The sequence below is a fragment of the Fukomys damarensis genome, unplaced genomic scaffold, assembly GCF_012274545.1.
Source record: "Fukomys damarensis isolate Sample0158 unplaced genomic scaffold, DMR_v1.0_HiC HiC_scaffold_19, whole genome shotgun sequence".
In the NCBI taxonomy this organism is placed as follows: domain Eukaryota; kingdom Metazoa; phylum Chordata; class Mammalia; order Rodentia; family Bathyergidae; genus Fukomys; species Fukomys damarensis.
In genome coordinates this window covers 15446334-15472953 of record NW_022900931.1, presented here as the reverse complement: position 1 = coordinate 15472953, position 26620 = coordinate 15446334, and the positions used below count along the sequence as shown (strand labels likewise).

Here is a 26620-nt window from a genome sequence, read left to right as displayed (position 1 = left end):
TAGGGTTAAATCATACAATTTATTTACACTTTTTCTTGTTATTTTCTCTCTAGCCTAGTGGAGGAGTCTCCTTCATTGTGAGACACCTGGAGAAATTTGTATTGAGGGCTTTCAGTTACTGGGCTGAACCAGAGAGGAAAAAAATAAATCATGTTACCATTTCAACTTGTACTGTTTTATTCTTTATTTTTTATTTTTTTGGGTACCGGGAATCGAACTCTGGTCCTTGTGCTTGCAAGGCAGGCAGCTGAACCACTAAGCTAAATCCCTGGCTCCCTGTACTGCTTTAAATGTTTATTTCCAAATTACATTTGGATGGGAATATCATTTATTAAAAATATGGAGTCCATTTAATAACAAAGGTGTCATCTATGTGAAGTCTTTATGGAAAGTAAAGGATGAGACAGACTGTGACTTTGATCTTAAAGTTTTGCTTTGTTCTGTTTTTTTTTTTTTTTTTTTTTTTTTTTTTTTTTTTTTTTTTTTTCCTATTTCCCCTTAGAAGATAGGCTGATCCTTCAGGAAAAAGTTTGAGTAAAAGCTAAGATACTGTAATGACAAGTTCTTCCAGAAGGAAATTTGGAAAAAAAAACCCAAAACAAAACAAAAACAACTAGATGTTTCCAATTCATTGTCATATGCTTAGTAAAGGGAAAAAAGATAGCTGTATTTCATTTTACCCTATACCCAGTAAACGTGCTGATCGGCTAGGAAGAACATGAGCAGACTGGGTTATTACATGAGTAATATCGCCCCCTGCAGTCTCAAAGGTGGAAAAACAGGGAAATAAAGGACTCCGAGAAGGTGGCCCATTTTCCTGACTTTGTACGGCTTTTCTTGTGTCATTTGAAATGTGGAGAAGCCCAAGGTGAAGTTTCAGCCCTTGTGACAAACACCAGCAGAGGGAGACAGGGAAACACCTCTCTTTGATGAAGTCTCATTCGTTGAACAAAACCGATAATGAAAGATTTGGACACCATCTTACCCTAACGTCTTCCAGAAGCATTTGAGACACGAATAACAGTTGTGGCTAAAAAATTATTACGCATAAAAGAAAAGATTTTTTTTTTGAATGGACGGAGATAAAACATGTTTCAAATTTGAACCGAAGTAACGTTAAATCAAATCACAATAGAAAAACATCATGCATTACTGAGGATGCCTTTTTATTTTTTTAATGGAGAACAGTGTTTTCTCTTACTGCCATGCTCAGCTATTTCAATAAAAGTGCAATAGAATGGGAAACTTCACTCACCCTGCGCAGCCAGTTCTTTCGGAAGAGCGGTTAATTCAAGGGAGAAAGCTACAACAGCATTTCGCGGCAAATGTGTACAAGGTGAAGACACAGCACACATCAAGAAAACAAAACAAAGCAAACAAAACTCCCACAGCAAGGCAAAACATCGAAAAGCCTAGCTTTGTTTGGTTGTGGTTGCTGAATATATTTTATTTTGTAATCTATGCTTCTACCAACTTTCCAAAGAGAGGCTTCGCTCGCTCTACTTTACGCTCACCCATTCTTTCATTCTACAGAATTTATTGAACACCTATATGGAGTCTAAATTCTTAAATTTTTAGTCAAAACCCTTTTCTGTTAGACGTTGACTGACTCCTTGTCTATGAAGCCACTTTACAAGCCCTTTACTTGAGCTAAATCGGGAGACGTTGCACAGGGTTCCAGTCCCAGACCCGCTGGGTCTCGGTCTCCTCATGCTCACAGAAGGAGCAGAATACGAGCTCGTAGCATTTCTGACTCAGGCCGATGCCCAATCTGATTTCTGGGGTTAGGGGGCCCGTCCCTTGAACTGCTGGTTAGAGAGGGGCTCTATGGGGGCGCGCAGACTCCAGACCTTGTTTAGGTTCCCGATTCAGGTTCTTCCACTGAGGAGTTCTGGGGCCCCGGCCAAGTTACTTAACTTCTTTCCTTAATCCCCTCCTCTCCAAAATGTTCACAAAAGCATCTGACTTCTGACATTGTTGAAAGAACTGCATGGGTGTTTGGGACACGAACTTCCATCTAGTAAGCACTCAACACATTTTGGACAATCAACAGTGTTCTCGGGACTGAACTGGGTCACAGCTAAATCTCCCTCTGTCTTCTGGTTCAAAAACGCTATCAGAATCCCATCTTTAAGATTTAATTTATTCCCAGGTTACACATGCAACTTCTGGGGCTGCATATGACCTTAAGCAAAAATTTGAACTTTTTAATATATCATTCATCTTTGTAGTCATCACTATTGCTAACATTTTAGAGTCCGAGCCATACCTTAGCCTTCCATAGTTAGAAAAAAATTATGATTTTATATGTAACAGTTTTCCAAAAGACTTTTTAGCCTCTTTGTCTCTTTGTTGTATTTATTATTTTAAATAGAACTTGGGAAATAATTTTAGAAGAATTTTAATTGTGCAGCTTCCTGAAAATTTTTCTACTAATATGATGCATATGCATTTCTCTCTTCAATAGAAGAAAGAATTTTGAAGTAACAAACTGATTTCTCTTGGAAAGATTTTATAGTTATGTTAAAATCCAAAAGGGAACGCATTTCCTTCTTCCATGATAACCACCTTTGTAAATCACATGAATAAATACCACCAGAAAGTCCAGTACATAAAAGATACATATTGAAATTAAGAAAAAATATAACCTAATGATAATATTGAAAAAATGAAGTTTAGCCATGTAGATCTCACTGTGGCCTAAGTGTTTGATGGCTCCAACAAAAAATGCAGCATTTTTTCTACATGATTTTTATGGCTCAATTCTGAGCAATTTTTTTAAAATTAAGAATTACCCTGAAACTTTTCTGTAAATTAAGAGACTCCTCTCACTGAAATAGAATCCCATTTCATCCTTCTAGGAGTTTTAGCTGTGATGTAGTGTATCAGTTGACTCAAATGTGAAACTACTCCTAGGTTGTAGAATTAATGTTTTAGAGCCCATCTCTGGAGTTTAATATTACTTACAAGTAGGAGGTATAAGTTGGTTGTGGCAAGAGGGAAAATTGGAAGTTTGTCTCTCAGGCTCTATATTGTTATTACATTTTGAATCATAGATTGAAAAATCTTTCACTTACAATCATATAAATACATTATGTATTGCTTTTTATGACTATTTTGGTTTTTTCTGGATTAGTGGTTTTACCATTGCATGTCTAAATTCTACTTATTCTTGCTTTTGTACCTATAGTTTTCTTACTCTGATGCTCCTTTTCTCTAACCCTTTCTGTCTCTCTCTCCTCTGGTGCTTTAATGCCTATTTAATGCTAACAAGAATACAATCATGTGTGTGTGTGTGTGTGTGTGTGTGTGTGTGTGTGTGTGGCACAGGACCTTTGCACTGAGATTAAAAAGTTATTTAAGGGCTGAGGATTTAGCTCAGTGGCACTGCACCTACCTCACAAGCACAAGGTCCTGAGTCCGATTTCCGGTAAAAAGTTATTTAAAAAATATTATTAGGGTCTCATGAACTCATTAAATTGTCCACATTGGGTTCAAACTTGCAATTCTGACTCAGCCTTCCAGAGTACTTGGATCACAGGCATGTGCTACTATACTCAGCTCAAAATTTTTTTCTTACAAGAAGTCTTCTTTAACCAATCTATTGCTTGTTTAGAAATCTGTATGATTTTTGTAACCCAAGTGACATGATTTCCAAAGGAAGAGGAAGTTATTACTCTCTCCCTTTATACAGTCTTGATGTCTGAAACAATGTTTTTATGGGATTCTGTTACATGCAATGAATATTACAACAAATAAATACAGTCATACAGTGAAGAATCTGTGATAATTCATTATATGTGTGGGAAGGCCATGTGAACAAACTTATTTGTTATGTTTCTATCATTTTGTTGTCCAAATTAATCTTTTCGTAAACTTACAGCCAATCTTTTTCTGAAATTATTGTTCTCTAAAAGCCTGGGAGTACTTACTGTGTATTCTAAATTTTCAATAGGGGTGAGAAATGTTGGTGATTTTAAAAAATCTGTATATCTATATTTGGAAATCTTATAAGCAGACAGTAATTACTAAGGAGACATAACCATTTAATAGGAGAATTAGGGTAATTAATAGTTTGATGTTTGTTATTACTTTTGGGCCATCTTCCCTGTTAGCTTTACAGTAAATATACTTTCCTTATAGAAAGTCTCTGGAAAACCAAAGTCAGTGTCATAAGCATTTACAGACAGGGGCAAGAGAGGACACATGGTTTTAAAGATCTGGCTGTGCCCATGAAGTAACTTGAACCTAGTTACAGAGGTACACATCCAAAATCATAGAGCATTGCAACTGCTTATCAACAGGTATTTATTATCTGTGCTAGATACATGCAAGACTTCGAGGTGAGGTTAAGAGCTTTTAAAATTATTATTCTAAAAGCAATATAAATATGACGAGAAATAAAATGGTATTTGGAAAAGGTTGCTGTAATACAGAGAAGTGTTTGGGACAGAGAGAGTGTATGTGGGTAGATCAGATGAGAATTTTGCAGAAAGTTCTAATGTGATATTAGCTTAGACTAGCATTGTGGCATACAGATAAGGGAGAAGTGGGAAGACTTGAGAAGTACTTCAAATAAAATAAATGAACACAGCTTCCTGATAGTTTGAATTGGCAACAGGGAAGAGGAGCCAAGAACAACTGTAAGCTTTTTTCCCCATGTAGTAGGGAAAGGTCTCATAACTTCCACAGGCCCAGCTTTGAGCTCGAGTTGCATGAGAGGTGCCCCAGAGATCTACAAAAACAGATGACAATGAAAATTTCTGGACCTTAGAGAAAAGATGCAGCCTGGGGGTGACATCTTGTGAATTAAATTTTTGTTCCTGGAAAGATGATTTAGGCATATTTTTTTCTTCTTTCTCTCACTGCACTAAAATTCCTGGCAATTCTATATGAAATAAACATAAGATGACTCTGAAAGGCTCAGAGAGGGCGATGTACTACTTCCGGATGTCAACATGCTGCATCTAGACAAAGTACTCTAAAGGGAAGCTTAACAAGAAAGAAAATTTTTAGACAGAAATCACTGTATTCCTGCCAAGCACTGCAGAAGAAACTGTGACCTTAATGCTTTATACACACCAGCAAATGGCAAGGTGGAGTCACTAGACCTCCACTCTTCTCAGGCTGACATGAGGCACCTCTGTGTTCTACCTGGGTGTTGTCAGATACTGAAAAGTAAGGGACTGGGCACTGGCGAAAAGTTAAATATAGATCCTAGGAACAGACTAAACAGTACAGAAATAGACCTCCACAAATACAACAAACAGATTTCTCACAAAGTTGCAACAGCAATTTGATGGAGAAAAGGATAGACGTCTGAACAAATCATGCTGGAACAACTGGTTAACCATAGGCAAAAAATATAAACCTTGATTTAAACCTCATGGCTAAAACAAAAACTTAACTCAAAAGAGGTCACAGATTTAAATATATATCTAAAATACAAAACCATAGAGCTTTTATAAAATAGTTAGGGTAATTATTTGGGATCTTGGGCTAGGAGAGCAACTTTGAAAAGGTTTGAGCTGTCAAAAACAATCTTAAGTGGATGCAAAGACAAGCCACCAACTAAGAAATGTTTGAAAGCTGCATAGGCAACCAAGGACTAGTCTTTTGTTTGGAATCTATTTTAAATCTCTCAAAATTTAATGGTTAAAAAAAATCCAGCAGTAAAATTAGAAAATAGGTACAAGACTTGAAAAGATATTTCATGGAAGAATACAGGCAGGTAGAAAAGAGAGAATAAAAAGATGTTTAACATCATTTACCAGTGGGGAAATGTGAATTTAACCCAGAATAAAATATCACCACACACACATCAGAACTGCTGAAGTAAAAAATAGTGAAAATACCAAACATTGGTAAGTATGACTATATGATTTCATTTATATGATGTTCTGGAAATGAAAAAAATATATAGAAGTGAAGAATAAATTCATGACTGACAAGGGATAAGGATAGAGGGACTTGGGGAGTAAGGCAGAATTAGGTGGGTTATAGAAGGGCAACACTAAGATGCTGGTGGAGGTGAAATTGTTCTGCACCCTGACTGTATCAACATCAATATTGTAGTTGTACATTTTACCATTGGGGGAATATAGTAAATGACATATTGGATCTATTTGCATTATTTCTTATAACTACAAGTGAATCCACAATTTCTTTCAACTAGAAATTTGCTTAAAATGTGAATGAGTTATTTGGATACAGACATTGATAAAAGCCTTGGATACAGCTGATATAAATTGGGTGGAAACTGCTGAGTAATGAGGGAAGAGAGCTACTATGAGTCCAGGGCAATCAAGCATTCGACAGTTTGGGAGAAGGAAATCATCCTGAATTGGACACTCAGAAAAGGAGAGGAACTGCAGGTTGGTGGTGCATCCCAGAATGGACAGGAATTTCTGAGGAAGGAAGAGTCAAGACTGTTGAAATCTGCTGATAAACCAGGCAAACTGAGGAGTAAATACTGCTACACTTAGCACTATGAAGGTTGCTGCAGATCTTATCAAGTTATAAAGAATCAATCTAAATCGAATGACTTATGGAAGAATGGGAGGTAAGAAAATGGAGGTCAAGAGATTACGGAGAACTTTTCAGGAAGCTTGTGAAAGTGGAAAAATGCCACGAAGACTGGGGTTTTGAACTTTGAGGAGAGAAGCTGATTTTAAAAGAGTATTTGAGGTGGAGAGGCTTACTGTGCAAGGCCAGACTAAATTATGGTGGTGTGATATTCATCACAAGGTGGAAAAGAAATGGCTCCAAAGCATCAATAGAGAGGGACTGACTTTGAAAGAAAGAAAAAAGAACAACCAGATTTTTTTATCATTAGAAAAAGAGAAAGTTCAGGTAAAAACATACATAAGTTTAGGAGTTTTATACTGGGTAGAAAAGTAATCTCTCTTCTAATGGGTTTTATCTTCTCAATAAAGTAGAATTTTCTCTTGATTAAAGCTGAGAATTGGGTAGGCTAATCCTGAGAGGATCAAGTGCAGTCTCTGTAGAGAGCGCAGTATTGAAGTGGCTACAGAAAGGCAGCACCGCAGTCGGGCAGAGAGCAGACCCATTGGAGGAGGAGAGGGCGTGTTTGGTCTGTTTGCAGCAGCCAGCTGCTTTGCTTCAGCAGAGAAAAAGATGGGCAGGCTGTGGCATGGCTGGTCTTCTGCCCCCACAGTGTTACTCACAATGCTTTCTGCTATAGGCTGTCTTTCCCATTAATCTAAGACCAACCCTTTCTTCAAAGTTCTGTTCATGTCACTCTTCCTCTTAAAATCTTCCTACTCTCTCCGTCTGTATTGTAAAATGGCTCTATTGTAAACCACATTAAGGGAATGTACAAAGCTTGCTAATTAATGGCAAACAAATTCTGAAACAGCTAAAATGCTGTATCTTTAAAACAAGAAGCCTTTAATAAATTGAATTGTTCCTTAAGGAAATATAGATAGACTCAGAAAATGATGTTTCTTTTTAAAAAGTATTGCTCATATAAACTTTATAATGGTTTGAATATTCCCAGAAGCAGCTTCTTCTAATGGGAATTATTCAGTCTATATAACTGCACTGGGCTTCATTCCTAGTTCAAGGTGGTCTTTGGCCACACTAAGTTCAACAGAATAAAAAGGGGTAGGCTCTAAAAGGTAGAGTCACATATCAGTTATTTAACTTCTATTAGTTTTACTCTACCTACTAGATTCTTTTAAATGTAAGAAAAAAAATAAAGATAGCAAAGTCTCCCCGCCATTTTACTCAGAGAGAGAAATGTCTATATTTAGGGAAGTGACTCAACTATTTTCACACTTCGATATTGGACTTTAGGATCCAAACATAAGAATTTGATATTCATTAGAGCCATAAACGTTAGATGTCTATTTCATCTGGTACTAACTAAAGAAGAAACTGTCCCAGTGCTGAAGAGACCAGACTGAGTTGGGATTATTGAGTATCTGGCCATGTTTAATGGTACAACCTTGGGCAAGTCATATCAACTAAGATTTATAAAACAGAGCAAGTAACAGTGCCTTTCTCAAACAGCTTCTGTTTTAAATAATGAAGGAAGCTAAATGATATATATTTCATATCAAATGTTTATGCTGTTTTAAAAGGCATCTTGACCATTTCCCTTAAAGTCTGATCCCAGCACTGCAGTGAGGATTGATGTTAGTAGAATCTGTCTGCTCGACTGTGAGCATAGATATTTCTTCCTCTTCTATAGCAAGTGACAAATCAGTAAGTGGAAGTCTGCAAACACTGGTCTGAAGACTGAAAGACTTAAGTGTCTGAAAGATGTACCTGTACCCTGCACTGAAACATGGGGCTAGGTAGTGAAGGACATTTTGTCATTATTAAAGTTATTTGCAAAAATTTTATTAACTTCAAATATTTCTGTTCCCAGGAAGTACCATAGTAACATTTAGGTAAATTGTTTTAAATATTTCTAAAAGTTGCAGACTTCCACGATAATGAATACTGACAGTGTAAGAAAAAAGGACTAAAATGCATTGGAGAATGTGTAAGCAAACCCTTTTCTTGATATCACAAATGACCTACATATTGGAGAGCACATCTTGGTGCCCAACAGAAAGAGCACAAGTCTCTCGTCTAATATCCATGAGTTAATTGGTAAGGCAAATTTGGAATCTCCATTGGCTAGGACAGAATTTAGCATAATTAGGCAACACAGGAAGCCTCGCATGTGCAATATAATGAGAACATAGGGGTGCATGTACTAGTACAAAAAGAGCATTTAATGCCCTTTGAGATCATTAGGTCTCAGCAATTATTAACTAAAGAGAGCCTTACTGATAATTTCTTAAATGTAAAACATCCCCCACTCCTCCCCGCCAAGTCTGGCCTCTTTTGTAAAAGCACAATGTGTTCTAAGTTAGGCTCCAAGAAGTCCCTGGTCTCTAACTGCTTAATAACTTTAGATACTGACTCTAGCATTCTCCTCAGGCCTGGGTATGATTTGTCTTTTATTTGAAAAGTAGTTAAAATAACTACCTGTTCAAAACTACAGTCTTAGTCCTTGAAGTATATTGGGCCTGAGTTTACTGTAGATCAGGATCTCATGAGGGCAAGAAGTGAGTGGTCAGAACTTCTGAGTTTCTATGTGTTTCTCCTTGAACTTGAGGGAAAAACACACAGTTGTGCTTTGCAAGGAATTTCAGTATATGCTTGGAATAGAAGTTTGCCTTGGATACGGGGAAAAGTTTATCAATGCTATTATGCTTGGATAAAAATCGTATTTGTGGTATCACATTTTAAATAGGGGTTAGATTCTAAAATCAGGTCAAAAGTGAAAATCAATAGGAGTGTGTCCAAGTTACATCTAAACCCCCCGTAACGTGATGACACGGATGATCACAGGCAGGTATCAGGGCTAATGCTGAGCTGTTTTCCAAGCAAAAAAGCAGGTCATTGTATCTTCAGCTGGGCACAGGTGAAGTTCTTTTCCTTGCAGCAGACATTTTTTTGTTTTATCTACAAATGATATTTAGAGAAAGGGCTATGAAATGCTCCCGTTGGCAGGCACACTGTACCTTAGACTAGCTGAGACGTCAGATTCACATCTTGCATCTCAATCTTGCTTTGCTCACTCTGAGACATAAGCTTATTCAGGGCGGGAAGGCAGAATCCTTGCACGGCTGAAGTTCTTTCAGTTGCCTCTGTTCTCTTTTCCCTCTCTCCTCCTTCTCCCACACTTTTCTTTCCTTATCCATCATCCTTCATTTTCTTTTTCCCCTCACACAAAAATGTACGTATTTTTTACCAGAGAGACTGATTTTTCTTCATGAGGTAGAAATGAGAATTACTGAAAAGAAACCAGGTGATAATCAGTGCCAATTCTAAGGTGAAGTTCAAGAGGAAGAAATGACAAGAAGACGGAAGGAAAAGAGAACTTGGTTTTTTGAAGTGGGCTCTGTGCAAGGGCTGTGTGAGATCCAAAGCATCATTCACATGCGAGGTGTAGCTTGCCTGGGCTTGGTTTTGTGATTAGCAGAAGGCTTTGTTAAACCAACAGTGTACAATTCTGAGTCTCATCTCTCAGACTGCCAAGTGTAGATTGAAAATTAGATACACATTCTTTTGGTAATTTTCTAGGTAGAGAAAGAGAACATGGCACATTCTTAATCATTTTATCTTCATAAAAATTGTATTTTCTGAGGTCAAGGGAAGTAAATTTGATGGGATTCTTAGAGTGATCCTTCAACCAACAGTGAACCTCTACTGTATTCTAGGTGTCAGGGTACCAAGATGTCTCTAAAGGCGTTCACAGGTGGAAAGGTATCACAAAGAGCATTCTATGATAGTCAGATGACAGCGAGTCTTCTTCGAGCAAAAGGAACAGCAGTGTTTCTCAGTAGCCATATAACAGACCAATGAGACTCATTTAATTCCGAAGAACACAAAATAATCAAAGCCTGGGGGGGCCACTAATTCCTATTTAGCATTCGGACCACTAGGAATTATGTACTGACCCAGAATGATTGGAGAAGGGTAACGTGAACCTTTTATTACATTAAGGAAATTTATTTTTTCAAAGATGGTATTAAAGTGAAAATATTTGGAACATAGGTGTTATAATACCCAAATTGGAAACTAAACTTTAAAAATGTCAGATCAGCGCTAGCTAACTAGTGGAAATAATACTGAAATGCTTTTAGATTCATGACATTTTTTGTAAAAGTATTGAGGTGAAAATGCTGAGATTAATTTTATAAGGGTGACCTATTGCTACTGGGATAAAATTTAGAAAGTTTTAACACATATTGTAAAAAGCCTGATATAATATATTGATCATCCTGTGTAGATATCTTATTAGGGAAAGGATAGAGGTTAATTTTTTTTGTTGTTGAGTTCTGGATTTTTTAAAAAACCCTATTTTAAGCTGGATTTATGTTTATAGCACTAAATATTTACTAAAAGGCTCCCTATTTTTTCTTAGGAAAAGCAAAACCCGAAAATCTCTGATCTGCCACTTTCCATGGTATAAATACTTCCACTATGTCTGATTTCAGGCTCTAGTGCGAAGCCACTGGGCGAGGCTTTGAGAAGGGTTACACACAATACCCCTTGGAAACCAGTGTGGGTCGGCTCCACCCACCTCTGCTTTATGTCTGGAATCATACGAGGAGTTGGTGGTGACTGTGAGAAGCACCTTACAATCTAAACCTGGTGAATAGTGCTCTTGAGTCACTCAGTCAACAAGCTTCAAAGCAAGAGAACTCAAAAACCTGATCGTTCAAAATATGGATTTCAATGTTGCATATTTCATAAGGCACCACAACATTTAGACAACATTAAACAAAAGAAGCGGTAGTTACCTAGAGGTGGGATCTCATTTCTTGTCACTTAACTTGTTATTTATACCAAACATTTATAAGGCCCTCATCCCATGCAGGGCAGTCTTTCGAATATATCAATTTTAAAAATCTTCAACCAAAAATCAGGTTTATAGGTGCAAAAGTGAAGGCGTGGAGAAGCCATTTACTCACAGTCACCCTGCAGGCACACAGCACTGTGGGATCCAAAAAACACGTAATCTGTCTCAAGAGTAGCTGACCTTAACTAATGCACACACTGACCCTGAAATTGTTTAGAAAGAAAGCTACAAGAAAGAGAATGTAAATCTAGAAACACCAGAGTGAAAGTCCATACAGACCAGAAATATAGTCTAAAAAATGAGTTGGAAACAGTGAGTTAGAAGAGCAATGAACATCACTAATAAAGGCCTTCCTTAATTTCTCCCCATTCTGTAAGAAAAAGTTACCATTGAAGAATTATCGAGTTAAAATTTGAGTTTATTATAGTCATATCTTTTGTTTAATAGCAAATTAGTATATAGAACTTATTGTTTCCCAGAGAATGAAGAGAAAAATTGTGGATGCATGATTTGTTAACCACTTTAATTTGTATTTTTGTGAGAGAAGATAAAGAGATGAAGATAATAATTAAGCAATACTTCAAAAGAAATACCAATTGGCTTTAGAAAGCTAAAGAAATTCCACATTATTTCCACTGTAGGGCTTAGCCAAGTTCTCTCCTGAATCATTAAATAATGCTGGGGCTGAATTGCCCTTTGATTTAATCTGCTGGTGTAAATCCTCATAAATCTCACAACCAAAGCTGATCAGAGGGGATTGTTTGTTTATACACAGGATGTGAAACCCTTCACATTCATAACTGAGATATGTCACTGTGAGAAGTCAGAAAGTTTACAGCAGCCTCACAGTTGGCCCACGCGTGGAGATGGGATTTCTAAGTTTCTTTTTGCTTTCTGGAATGTTCTGCCCATGGTTTTGCACAAAGTGACCACACACACACACATCACATGGCTCTGTCTTTGTCTCCTAGAGGCCTCTCTGAAACAGCATCTCTGCCCGGGTCACTTTCAAAGCCATTTATCTGCTGTAGCTTCCAATAAGACTGCTCATTGCCTCCTATTATTTCTTTGCTTGTTAACTCATTTAATGTCTGTCATCCCTGCTAGACAGAGATGCCGGCTTTCATCCGCCTCGTTTACAGTGGCAGCCACAGTATACTGAATGGTGGATGTTCACGAAATATTCGTGGAACTCAGGTTAATTCAGTGTGGGAAGGCTGCCGGTTTTGTGGTGTTTAGAACCAAGGTGGCGATTTGTGATGGGTAATGTACCAGATATAGTCACACCTCGTTGTTCATTCAAGGTTTATAAAAAACATTATTTCCAACAGTACAGTTTGCAGTAGGATTAGTATTCTCTGCTGAGAGGCCAATCTAGTCCACTAACAATTCAAAGAAAACCAATCTGTTCCATTACCAACCTGCTGGTGTGGGAGCGGAGAAAACCAACCAAAGCCCCCAAACAGAAACCTTCTCCTTCTATCTTATTAGCTGTAGACTGTAATCATGTTTCTATGTTGCCTTGGGGGATTTGAGAGATAGGAGTAAGTCAACCGCAGGGTGTTTATGGCGTTGTATGTTGTGTATTACCAAGGATACTGCTGATTACTTTAGTAAACATTTGTGCACTGACCTTTTAATCCCTCCGAATGTTTGTGCATGACCTAAGAATTTTCCGAAGTCGATATGAAACATATGGCCCGCCTTTGTCAGCATGATGTTCTCATTGTGACGATCACAAACTCCCAGGATGAAGGTCACCACGCACCAGCCAGCACAGGAATAGAAAAAGTTCCTCAAGGCCTAATCGAGTAAGAAACGATGGCATAAAGATAACACGGAAAAGGGAGAATGTGCATTAGCATCAGGGGTAATGAGAAAGCGGAAGAGTGGAGAGCAAAATTACAGAATCAGGAACAGTCTATGAGTCCCAGTGGAGAGATGGGTATGAATGTGTGGCTCATTGTTGGGATGAGACAGAAGAACTTGGAGCATTTGGCTCTTCAGTGTTGTTTTACATGGAAATTGGGGAAAACATCTCCCATTCATATGGAGCTCATGCTCTTGATCTGTAGGAGAGGATTCCTAGCATGATTTTTTCCATGCCTCAACTATGTAAGAGTGAATAATTGTTTGTAAAGTTAAAATAAGAAAGATATACTGCCTAATAGTTCCTCTCCCCAAGAGGCAATATTTAAAATATGAATTTTTATGATGCCCGTAATCCCAGCACTAGGGAGGCTGAGGCAGTAGAATCACCATGAGTTCCAGGCCTGCCAGGGCTACATAGTGAGTTCAAAGTCAGCCTGAATTATAGAGTGAGACCCTGCCTCAAAAAACAAATGAGTGAAGTCTTGGTTTTCTTTATCATAATCCATGCTAGCTAGGATGAGCACTCATAGCTGTCTGACCAGAAATGAGGAGTTTCTCAGAATGAGAGAATTTCCCTACATGGGACAGCTCCCAACAAATCTAATGTTTACCAATACTACACTTTTGAGTGAATCAGCATATAGGTGCCCCTGGGTCTGGGTGATCCATCTGTGCCAGTTCATGGCTTGGCGAGCAGAGTAAGTCTTGACTCAAGCTACGCTTGTGCCCTTCTCCAGGACCCCCAGTATGTACAGGACGGAAACTACAAATGTACATTGTAGGTCACATGCTAGAATCACGTTTGCAGTGCATTTTGTAAAATTCTCATAGCACAAACACAATTATAGAATGGCAGATGAAACATTTAACAAAGCACAAAGGCCACTTACAGAAATGAGAGATTGTGTACAAATAGGTGGAACTTACTGGAGAAGTTTCAAGAGGCAGCGCCTCTGGGAAGATTGCTGTAAGAGAGGCAGCTGAGCAAAGAGATTCACTGTTGATACACCAGAGCTTCCACTAGCAGGAAATTCAAACACAGAAACTTCTGTCTCCTTAGTATGCCATTTAAACAGAGTCATTATTACTAGTCTGATCACTCTAGGTAAATCAGAACTTAAGGTGCACTTAATTTACTTTCCCATGAATCAGACTATCTAATGAACCAGAGCACACTTAGAATTAGTTCCAGCAGGACGAACCTTTTCATAATCTGCCTTCGCGTGGTTGTGCTGGCTGAACCACTTTTTGATTGTATTTTCTTTCAGTGGTCCTATGAGTCCAGAATGGCGATGGATCTTTGCCAGGGTTACAGCATCAGGTACCATCTGCACCAGCCCTGTTGACAAAAAGGAGTTTATTGGAAACAAATCTTTTTTTACATCAGGAGGGACACTTAGGAAATACACTTTGATCTCAGAAACAACAGTAGTTGTCAACACTACTTGGATTACCCTTTTCTTTCCAAATCTCTTTTTCTGCAGAAGACTTCTATAGAGGGGGACCCTTCTAACTGTTCTTAAATCTTCGGGATTGATGCAGCTACTTGTTGAGTTTTGATCATATCTACCAGAAGTAGCTTTAAATATTTTTTCTAGGACTATGATAGAGAGCCAGTCTAAATGGTCTTATAGAGACAGCCTCAAGTCAGTGGAGGAGTGGGTCAGTTGTCATGTTGCTGGGGCCTTCATTTACAGTTTAATGGAGAACTGGAGCAGGTATAGCAAACACATTTCTGCCTCCAGTGAACCAAATACACTCTCCATAACAAACATTTCAAATATATTATAAAAATCAATGTTCAGGTAAATAAAAGCTTCACAGTTAAATGTAACATTTCTGGAAGTGAATAGAAAACTCTGCAGGGAATGTCTAGGGAGTTACCTTCTCCTGGCTTCTCAGTCAATATTAAAGAAAAACTATGAAAATATATTGTTATAAGGCAGCCTATATTGATTGAATTTAAGAAAGACCTTTACCCCTGGGGGTCTGCATCCACCAAGGCATTTTTACTGTACTCCTAAAATTATTAGCATTAAATACTTTCAACCTTTTTGCTTTTTAGCCCATACAGAAACACAGCTCAAAATAAGTACCTAACACTCTCCCATAATGTAAGTCCCTAAACAACCCTCAATGCATATCTTGATAAATAAAATCATTGAAATAAATTAAAATCTAGAGCGCCTGATTTCCACAACCAGCACAATTGCAAGAGTTGCAAACTTAAAATACCCAGAGGGGCCAGACACACAAATATCACTCTGTGAATACAGAGATGGTTGAGTTTTAAAAACTGAAAAATTTTGAAAGGTAATAAGGCTAGGAACTTGATTAAAAACACAGCCTTGTCTTCTAAAAATGACATTTGTTTTAATAATCTCTATTTTTCTTGAAGAAGTGTTTTGTCAGTATAATGCCCTCCAAAATCCTACAACCACAGACAGTATTTTGGTAGAGAAAAAATAATTTATGACTGTACCTTTGGGTAAGCCTGTAGTCATTTGTACTGAGACTTTTTATTCGACTTAAGATTTTGACTCAGTTACAGTCTGTGATTATGAACAGATACAAATAGCTGGAGTTGAAGGATTCCATTGAGATCAGGGATTTATTTAATTTTGGAAGAAAAGATGATCTATGTGACATCAAAAAGTTCAGCCTAGCTCATTTGACTTTATTCTTACTGTTTCAGCATATTAGGCTGTGAGAGAATTAAGTCATTAGATGAGAAAAGGGAAGGCAAAACACTTTGAACAAGAAATGTGTGGTAGCAAGAAGAAAATACTTTCTATACCTCAAAAAACTAGGACTAGCGGTCACATTTGACCCAGCTATCCCTCTGCTGGGTAGTTTTCCAAAATAATTAAAGAATCATACCACAGTGACATGTGCACCCATGTTTATAGTGGCACAGTCTGTAATAGCTAAAACTTGGAAACAGCCCAATTGCCCATTAACTGGAGACTGGATAAAGAAGATGTGGTTTTTCTATGAAATGGAGTACTACTCAGCCATAAAGAATAAGAAACTAGAGATATTTATAGCTAAATGGATGCACATTGAAGACATATGCTTAAGTGAAATACATAGGACACACGTGTAAATACTGAATAGTTTCTCTGATGTGAAAAACTAAAAGTATAAATAAGATTCAAATTGTATAATTGATAATATGAAATAGGAAGAAAAGGTCTAAAAGAGTAGGGGAAATGGGAAGGGTAGGGAAAAAGAAAAAATATGAGGGCCACGGATTTAGCTCAGTGGTTCTACCACATACCTTGCAAAAGCAATAAATTACAAAACCCAGTAAATTTAGGACCTGAGTTCTAACCCTAGTACAAAAAAAAAAAAAATGAGAAAAGGAAAAAATGGAAACAAAGTCTTTGTCAAAAGGGAAGGGTGGAGGGGGCGTGAAGGGAGGGCAGGTGTATGGGGAAAAAATAAGAACCAAGATACATCATGTAAAGGTACAAGATCCCAATGATGAATGTAACTGTACTGTAGACCTAAAATGTACCAATAAACTTAATGAAAATAAAATAAAATACTTTCTCATGGGGGACTACAGCTTTAGAAATGGTCTAGTGGTGGGACACTCGGCATGGAACAAAAGCCCTACTATCAGAATCAAACAAATTAGGTAATGTTTTACAGAGGAATCACTGTTATGTGCCAAGTTGCAAGTTAAACTATCTGCGGAAGGGTCCTTCAGGATTAGCATCTAACGTCTCAACTCACAATTGGCCGGAGACCTGAGTCTCCAATGAGGCCTCAGGACCTGAGGAATCAGGAAGAGACAGTTCTTTTCTATGATGAGTCCAAACTGTAGTTCCATTTGAATTAAAACAATACAACTGACTACTGAGGCTAGGTCCAGTTTTGTGGTTCTATCCCTTTGTTTATGCACATGCATCTGCTCTGCTTTTGTTAATTAACTGAATAAAATTCGAAGTCATAGCAATCATATGCAAAAAAGAGCAGGATGTTTTAGGACTTGTTATTTCTTCAATTTAGCAGATGATGTGTAACTGCAATTTTTATCTGATGTTTTGCTCATCATTTTGGTGGACCACTGAAATATGCATAACTGTAACTATATTTCCACATTAATTTAAGAAATATTGAAGCATGTTGAATGTTTACATGCATGCACATTTTTTCTTGTTGATATTATACCTACTTAAAAGTCTTTTAGAAATTAAATTCAGGTCTATGATGTATTTAGAATTTTCCAAACTTTGTTAATATTTGAAAAAATGTAAAATTTGTGTTAATAGCCAACAACTGTATTTTTAAAATGGGTAAACATTTCCACTACAGATGGTTCCCAACTTAGGAATGGTTCAACTTAGAGTTTTCAACTTTACTTTGGCACAAAAGCGATATAAATTCAGCAGAAATTGTACTTTGAGTGTTACATTTTGATCTTTTCCTCAGCTAACACCCTGGGATATGGTATTCTCTTGGGAGGGTGGGCACAGCTCCCAGACAGTTGCATGGTAATAAAGGTACACAATGCTACTCGTCAGTGTGTTCTGCTGCTATTCTGTGATGTTTGGGAGGTTAGATAGATGCATTTTGACTGACTGTATTTTCAACTTACGATGTCTTTATCAGGATGTGGCTCCATTGTAAGTTGAGAAGCATCTTATTATTTTAGAAAAATGAGAAAAAAATCAGTTATTAATGTAATTACTCTGGAAGACACATGAGTGAACATCACAGTTAACATTTGGATTGTGAGGGACCTAAATAATACCTAAAAGCTGATAATTTACATAAATTTTCTTTGCTTATCATTTTGGAAATTCACCCTTTTAGAACAGAAGAATCGGTACAGTTCTTTGGACTTTTAAATTTATATTCCAAAATGAATGCTGTAGAAAGTTTACCAGTAAGTGCATGGGATAAATAATGTGAGACAATTCAGTTTTTAATCCATACTGACCTTGATTTTTCCCTGTGGACAGACATCTATAAATGATCATTTGCATATCTAGACCCTCCTGTAGCCAAATGTTGTCCATCACTTGAATAACCTGTAGAACAAGCATATCCTGGCGAAGATCATCTCCAGCCTGTTCAAAAAAATATTATAAGCTCTGGTTTCTCCCTGAATTCTATTTAAAGCATTCAATATGGTATATGTCATTTCTTTTCTTGGATAACCGGCCTGTTTTAATACTACTAAAAGTACCTTATATTTCTTATCAGTGATCAAAGAATATAAGAAGGTCTTAAATGATTGCAGAAATACCAACCTTCAAATTAGAAGCACTGCTTCGAGTATTGTCCCTGAAAATAGTCTTTCAATATCATTTACATGCAATTTTTTAGACTGAACGTCCAATGGAGAGAAGCTGAGCAGATGTTCTGAACCAACAGAGATCTCTTCCTAAGTGAAGATTATCTGGTATGATAAAAACTTATGCACTGTTATGCCGTTAGAACACCAAGAGTTCTTAACTAGGAATATAAATAGTGTACATATGATTCAGCAGACTGTGAGTCAGTGATTTCTCCTATTTTGGAGGCAGTTTCCAGAGAAGACTGCCTTTGATAGTAATAAAAAATGATAAAGATGTAATTTCCTAGCAGAGATGAAGGAAATACAATATGTCCAAAAGAGAATCATATTTCTATACTTTCAACAAATAAGCAGCTTGATTTTAAAAACATGTTCAAATTAAGCATGGAAAATTCTGCCAAGGTAAGATTTTGTAGTTTTTTCCCTTTCATGAAACACAGTATGAAGACACCATTAAGGCTTTTGGTTATACCAGTCAGAAGAAAAGAGAATATACTAATCCTTATCCTCAAAATGACATTAAAGTTCAAAAAGATTCACCAAGGGACCTTAAAAGATAATTCACAAGATAAAGAAATGGTTGACAAAATCTTACTTTTTACTATAGCTCCCTTGTTAATTCCTGTTTCTTTCATGTCTGTATTGCATCATTTTACTCTCATGGGATTTTTTCTATGGATTCATGAAGACTGAACTGTTACCTACTTTCTTTGTATTTACAAAGAAAAAAGACCAATTATCTAGAATAAGCAAGTACTTGCAGGTAAAAGTTTTATGTTAAATTAACGTATCATTTGAGTTCCAGCTAATTTTAATCCTAATTCAGAATTTAGGCCAAAGGAAAACTCTACTCGTAGGGTCTTAAACCACATTCCACTTTTTGTGATACTCAAAAGTGATCATATACTTTGATTTGTTAAAACATATTCTGTTGAGTTTTGTACCAAAGGTTTCCGGCATTAAGCCAGGAATGTTTGATTTATTGCCAATCATAGTTTGGCAGGCACTATCATTCTATAAAAAGGCAGAATCTGAAATAATTGGGAAAGCTCTGTGCTGTTGCCAGAGGAAAATAGCTGTAATAATTTCTTTTTGTAATTAAAAAATCAATAATTCTGCTTATGGAATCAGTTTGATACTTGAGAAAGGCTATTGTACCTTAAAAATGACACTGATGTTTGTGCCCAGTGGATTAGCATTGATGAAAGTAATCTTCAATGGCAAAGCATTAGATGTGAAATATGAACATGCCTGTAGGAAGAGAAGAGAAGAAGGGAGGGAAAAATAAAACAAAAACAATACCTTTCCTGAAATCAGGGTTCGTTGCAGAATTTATTATGTGAAAAAACACATGTGAACGCTTTGGAACAATGAAACATATTTATCAGAGGCAAGCAAACAAATTTCAGCCTACCAGTCCAAGCCTTTATAGCAATCTATTTTTCTCCAACATTTTGTTTCTGCAGTTTCAGTTACCTGCAGTTGACCATGATTAAAAAATATTAAATTCAAAATTTCAGAAGCAAATAATTCATGTTTTAAACTGCACAGCATTCTGAGTAGTGTGAAGAGATCTTGTACCATCCCATCCATCTTCCCCAGTAGGTGAATCATTCTTTTGTGTAGTGTATCTAGACTGTATATGCTACCTCCCTGTATGTTACTTAGGAACTAGCCTGATTATTAGGTTGGCTGTTTTGGTACTGTTTTGCAGTGCTCTGCGTTCACCCACTTTTTACTGAATAATGGCTCCAACACGGAAAAGCACCAATGCTGGCAGTTTTATTAAGGATATTGTTGTTTCATTCTATCCTATTTTAAATTACTATAATTAATCTCTTATTATGCCTAATTTATCATAGACATGTACTGGGTTGCAAATCTCCAACTATATTTTTTCTTCAATAAACAGTAGTGATAAATTCCAGGTCTAAGTAGACCAAGGAATATTATTTATGATAGTTGGTTAAGAGATGAAAGGTAAAATTGCTATTTCAATTATTTCTGCTCTACAGCACACTTGAAGGAGAAACACTGATATAGAATTAAAAAAAAAAAAAAGACCTGAATTCAAGTTTGTGTTCTGTCACTTATCAGCCATAGAACCTCAGGGAAGTAACTTAGCATGTCTGTTTCCCGCTGTAAAATAGAGATAACAGCTCTTATCTCATATATTTTGGTGACAAGCACATGGGTTAGTGGATACAGAATACATTGTACCCTGTGTGACACTATGAAGGTACTCTGAAAAAGCAGTGCATTTCTTCTTCCTTTTTTGCTAATGAATAGTATTTTTAAAAATAAAAGTACATTCATTTTCTTGTTTTACTTCTTTTAATTATATTTTGTATTTGGGTCTTTAGCTTGATGATACTGACTATTTTTCCTGCTGTTTACTATCCTACAAATGTCTGAGTTTTGAAAAGCTATATGTGTTTGGGTTACTATATAGTTCATATGGATGCAAAGACTTAAATCAATATTAAAGAAAGGAAAGGGATTTGATGTCTTTAATTTATCAACTTAGTAAAATATGACCTCAATACATGTTGAAAGAGCAGTTTGAATATCATTATCCCTGAGATATGTGGAATCGATGTAAACTGAGAACAAAAGAGCTATTTCTTAATTTGCTTGTCAATAGAAAGCTAATCTCTAACCAAACACAAACGCTTGCTTGCTGAATCAACTTGAATTCTATAGTTTTATGGGTAAGACTGCTTGTTGGGTACGGATTTCGGCTGTAGAAGTCAGTTAATTAGGGATCATATAGTATTGTCACTGTATAGAATTAAGAAACACTGTATGAAACAAGACATGAGTTGTGATTAGTGCTTTTCTAATTCTGCACATCATATTTATGAGGATCCCTTTGAAGTATCCCAAGTCCAGGAAAGAGACAAAGATAAAAAGGAGGCTGAGGGCAAGGTTTGGCCTCTCTACTTAACTGTCAATCAGAGCTACTCTGCTTTCAGTGTTTCATTTCTTGGTTTTCACATGCAGTATATTTTTTAAGAGCCATGTCAAAATATCAAATACTCAACTAGAATGCATAAAACATTGTCAGTCTGCTAACAGAAAAGAACCACTATATCCATCTGCATTAAACCCACAAAAAAGGTATGAAAACATTTACATTTGTATTATGTTGAAAACAATTCTCTGGGCAGTTTTTCAAAGACAGAGGAAGAAACATTTGAAGAAGAAAATCTTTCAGAGGTGAAGTTGATCTTGAAGATTATAAGGATTAGCAAGTAGAGAGAAGAAACAATTTTCAGGTGGGAAAGGCAAACAAGAGATCAAATCAGAGTAGATGTTGAAAAGTGGATCGGGGTGACCATAGCCAAGATCCAGAAAAGAGTAAAGCATCTTGCAAAATGAGTTTACTGAAATGGCGAGGAGGAAAAACTAGAAGATTCAAAACTGAAAAGGGGGAAGGAAGATATGCCTTCTGTTCTTGAAAAGCACAGATTATTCACATAGATCTACAAATAGTTGAAAAAAGAAATAAAGTATCTGGTCCCTGGTTTTTCAATGGCAGAAGAAGGATTGCATTAAGTTGCGCTTAACTCTACCTCTCAGTGATTCAAAAGGGAAACAGGGAATGATCTTGTATGCAGTGGTTTCCAGGTGCACGAGGTTGAGAATTTTTCCTATAAAGAAAACTTGACTGAGGGGAGGGGGGACTTAACTGAAACCTAAAACCTTGCGCTCTGTTTTGGAGAGGCACAATTCAGAAGTGGATTGAGGCAAGCCTGAGTGTCGCTGTCAGTGCAGCTGACGGATGGTGCAGGAACTCAGACGAAACTCAGACTTTTCTACACTAACTATGCTGGGAGGGCTTCTCCCTAGTGTGAACTCTGCAGTGCCCCGTAAGCTGAGAGCTACCATGGCTTTCCTACATCTTTGTGTGGATAAGGTTCTCCCCAGAATGGGCTCTCTGATGTACATTAAGACTGGCACTATAGCCAAAGGCCCGCATTCACAGGGTTTACTGGCAGTGTGAACATTCCAGTGTGAGGTGAGGTGTGTTTTGAGTGCCGAGTTCTCGTGCTTATTGCATTTATAGAGCCTTTTGCCCGTGTGCAGCCTGTGACGTAGAGTAAGACATTTTCTCTGATGCGATGCCTTGCCTGCCACACTGTGCTCAAAAGATCTTTCTCTGGTATGAATTTGCTCATAGTCAACAAGTTGAGCATTCAGACTGAGGTTTATTCCCCTCAAACTGTTTACATTTATATGCTTTTCCCCTAGCGTGGCTCAGATGTTGAATGTGCTTAGGTACTGAATATATGCTATGCTCATAAGGCTTCTCCCCTGTGTGGATTATTTGATAGTAAGTTTTCTATCAGAACAGGAAGCTTTGCCACATTCATTCCTTCTGACCGTGAGGTTTCTCATCTCTGTTTCACAGGAATGGAGGACAGATTGAAATGAACCACAGGGCGGCATCACTGGCCATGTCTGTCCCGTGCATTGTTTACCTACAGGCACCTAGTGCAGTCCCAGCAGCTGGGTGAGGTCCTGGACAGCTCACCTTGGAACCCCTAAGGGTCACCTCATAGTGCCAATGCCCAACTCCAAGGCTCATACAAGCCATACTTATGTGTAATTGTAATTGAGAAAAAAACAATAACACTCTATTTCTTAAACAAAACAGAAAACCTCAAGAAACCAGGAAAGAAAAAAGCAAAACCCAATTGGGTTTAGTGGTGTCTTGTTCCTTCTACCTTAAGATACTACATCTTTGAAATGTTGATTTTCTATCTTTGGTAGTTGCTAGTAAAGACTACTAATAATTAAAACATCATATCATTTTGGAAGAATCAGTGATAGTTCAGACTTGAAGGCAGCTCATTGTTAGAACTTTGGCCTAGCATGCATGAGGCACTGGCTGTAATCCCAGTACTCTTGTCACTGAAATTAGTGAAGATTTTGATTTTAGCCTAGATAGATATACCTCGTTTTATGGAATTTAATGCCCCTTTTGTCATTTTTTAAAAAACTATATTTATGAAGCATATCAGGAAAATTTTAGAACATCTTGGTAGCAGCAAAGTTGTAAGGATAACAGTATCACATTTTTAGTGAAACTTTTTACATTTATACTACCAATAATCTAATTTTCCTCTAATTCTTGAGTTTGTTTTCTTGACTGTCTTATAACTTCACTTAGGTACCATTTTTTGTGCATTCATGATAGCTTAACCTTTTCACTTTTAAATCTCACATATCAATCATTTTCCCTATTAGTGTCTTTCTACTTTAGGAGTTTTGAGAAGGAGGATAAGAAAGCTTAACAGGACCAAAGAAAAAAGAATGAATCTAAATCAAAGAATGGTGAATAAGAAGGAAACATGTGACAGAGGATTAAGAAAAGAAGGTTCAGGAAGCTGAATCTGACATCAGGAAGGGCTTCCCATGCATGAGTGAAATCACAAAATAAATTATATAACATGCAGACATATGAGGACCAATAAATTTTAAATCAAATCCAAATTAAGACGATATAGCTAATGTTTAATATTGGTGTAGAAGACATTATTATACACACAATCTAAATAAAGCATGAAATTATTAGCAACTCTCCTACCTGGTCCATCCCTTTGTGATTCAATGGGAGATAGGAAATGGTCTACGAAGTGGGTCAAAAAATCAGCCATATTGGATAAGTAAAAGTAAATTAATTTTGTGAGAAATGCATCTTTTTTTTTTCCTAATGAACTGATGATTACTTTGTTTCCAAATCAACAAACCACAAAATGAGCATGTGATCTTGGTTGGATGTTGCGCATCAAGTAGAAAACATAATGTGGACGAGAATCAGCTACTTTTTTCTGGAAATAATTGCAACGTCAATTCCTGAGTTCTTAGGCACTTCATGCACAAAACAGTGAATTAAACCATGCAAAGCAGAGAAACTCAATTGATCTACTGAATACAGACTTACATTGCGGTCAATCCCTTTTATACACAGTGCAGGGTTCAATGGAAGATGACACGTATTCGTATCTTGAAAGAATTCATCTAGTCTGCCGACCTCTTTTCTTAGTATCTCCTATGAAAAAAAGGATTAGAAATAAACATTTAAGGAACTGTAAAGAACCTGACTCTTCTTTCAAGTTGTACTTTTCTTCTGCTGTCGAAATAAACTTTTAATGCAAGAGCTGCAGACGTGGATGACCTTGAGATCAGGCAGGTGATGTAGTCACTGAGGAAGAAGCAGTAGACTAAGGACAATAGAGATTTCTGAGGAAAATGGGAACCAAAGAACTCACACTCTTTCTCCAGGATCTCAAAAATCAATTACAAGCAAGTACCAAGCAAAGCACTACAGTGTTCAAACAAAACAAAGTGGATTGGACTTGGCCTGTGGCCCACTGATTTGCAAATTCTGCTTTAAGTCATTATCAACATGACCCTTTTCTGCTCATTCCCAGGAATATGAGTCTATAACTTTCAAGATTTACCCTTAATAGTAATAGTGCATTTTACAAAAACATTCACAGGTTAGCAACAACATTGGCTGTTTTGTTCACTTTCCCATTGCTGAACTCAATACTTGCCTGACTACTTAAGGAAGGAGAGTTTATTTTGGTTCATGGCTTCAGTTCATGGTTAGCTGTGGCTCTAAGACAGACACAGGATGGAGGCAGTGCATGGTGGAGGGAAAGGGGATCAATCTCATGGCAGCCAGGAGGGAGAGAGAGAGAGAGAGAGAGAGAGAGAGAGAGAGAGAGAGATGCTTCCTGGTCTCGCCTTCACTGACCTACATCGATTAGGCCCCACTTCTTGAAAGCACACTCAGCTACTTAGTCCTCAATGCAACAATCCACTGATAAGTCTAGGACTCTCAAGTTCTAATCACCTTCCACATACATGAGAATCTGGGGGGACATTTAGATCTAAATGATGAAAAATGACGGTTGCTTGATGCTGTCAGCATACATATACCAAAAGTTGACTAGGTGCCGGCAAGTATGTAATTGTGCTTTCTATTCCTTTCCATACTTCACTGAACCTGTGGAAAACCAGAGACCCCAAACCTTTGGTGTGGTTCCTTTGGCAAAAGAGGTAGAAAACCATCGCAGTTCATCAAGAAACAGCAAAAAGTGTTTGTATCCTCATTTTGAAAACCAAACCCAGCGCCAAAGGTGGGGATAGCAGATTAACATTGTTAATTGATTCCTGGAGATTTCTGAGCTCTTACTCTTGGGTCACTGGAAAATAAAAGAATCTACCGCACCAAGAATCCAGAAGAGCATGAGGCCAAGCTGTACTGCCGCATTTTTTCTGTGTCTGTTCCCATCTATGTGTGAGTTTGACTGCTAATCCTTGTGGAGGGAACTCTCCGCTCCTCTCGTTTACGTGAAAACCTTTTCTCCATATTGTACAGTTACATTTAATTTATTGCTTTTTCTTTTAAGTAGAATAAAAAATAGCTATCAGTAACTTATATTGTGAGAAATTACAAACGCCTCCTTTATCTTATTTCTTGATTCTTTTCTCTCCTAATTTTCACATAAAGACATCTTTTCACAAGAACTGCCAGCTAAGACAAGAAAAATATATTTATTTGAGTAAATAATATCAGTTATCACTCAAAACTTGATACAAACTGCCAAAAAAGGGACTAGAATTATTTAATCATAGTGTGTATCTTAGATTTGTGAAGGATGGTTTTAAATTAACATGAATTATACAAGTGAGTTCCCTGTGACATTTCCATGTGTGGTGGGTTGAGCATGTCAACCCCGGCAAGAGATTTTAAAAGAAGAGATAAAGACCAAACTTATACTCAAACTTCTGTAACTTTTAAGTCAATTTGTTTTACTTGCTATCAACTTTTTGTCTACCAATGGAAAATAATTAATAAGTTTGCAAACAAAATGAATAAATCTTAGAAGTTTTAAAATTGGCCTTATCCATCACATCGTACACTTTAAGACTTCTGTTTGTACCCACAATGTACACATCTTCCATTTAAAGTAGATTTCAGGCCTAAGTGTTTTTTTTTTTTTTTTTTTTTTTTTTTTTTTTTTTTTCTTTTA

At 37.0% G+C, this 26620-nt stretch overlaps 1 protein-coding gene across 2 annotated transcripts in view; it reads right to left on the bottom strand.

The window, feature by feature from the left end:
* Pik3c2g (phosphatidylinositol-4-phosphate 3-kinase catalytic subunit type 2 gamma) overlaps positions 1–26620 on the bottom strand; it is a 211241-nt gene that overhangs the window by 85964 nt on the left and 98657 nt on the right. For both annotated transcript variants that reach the window (XM_010615923.2, XM_010615931.2), the window contains 5 exons: positions 24520–24627; positions 19728–19820; positions 18210–18339; positions 14461–14597; positions 13020–13189 (listed from right to left, as the gene is read on the bottom strand). In XM_010615923.2, the coding sequence (XP_010614225.1) occupies positions 13020–13189; positions 14461–14597; positions 18210–18339; positions 19728–19820; positions 24520–24627 (638 nt within the window). The remainder of the gene's footprint in view (positions 1–13019; positions 13190–14460; positions 14598–18209; positions 18340–19727; positions 19821–24519; positions 24628–26620) is intronic.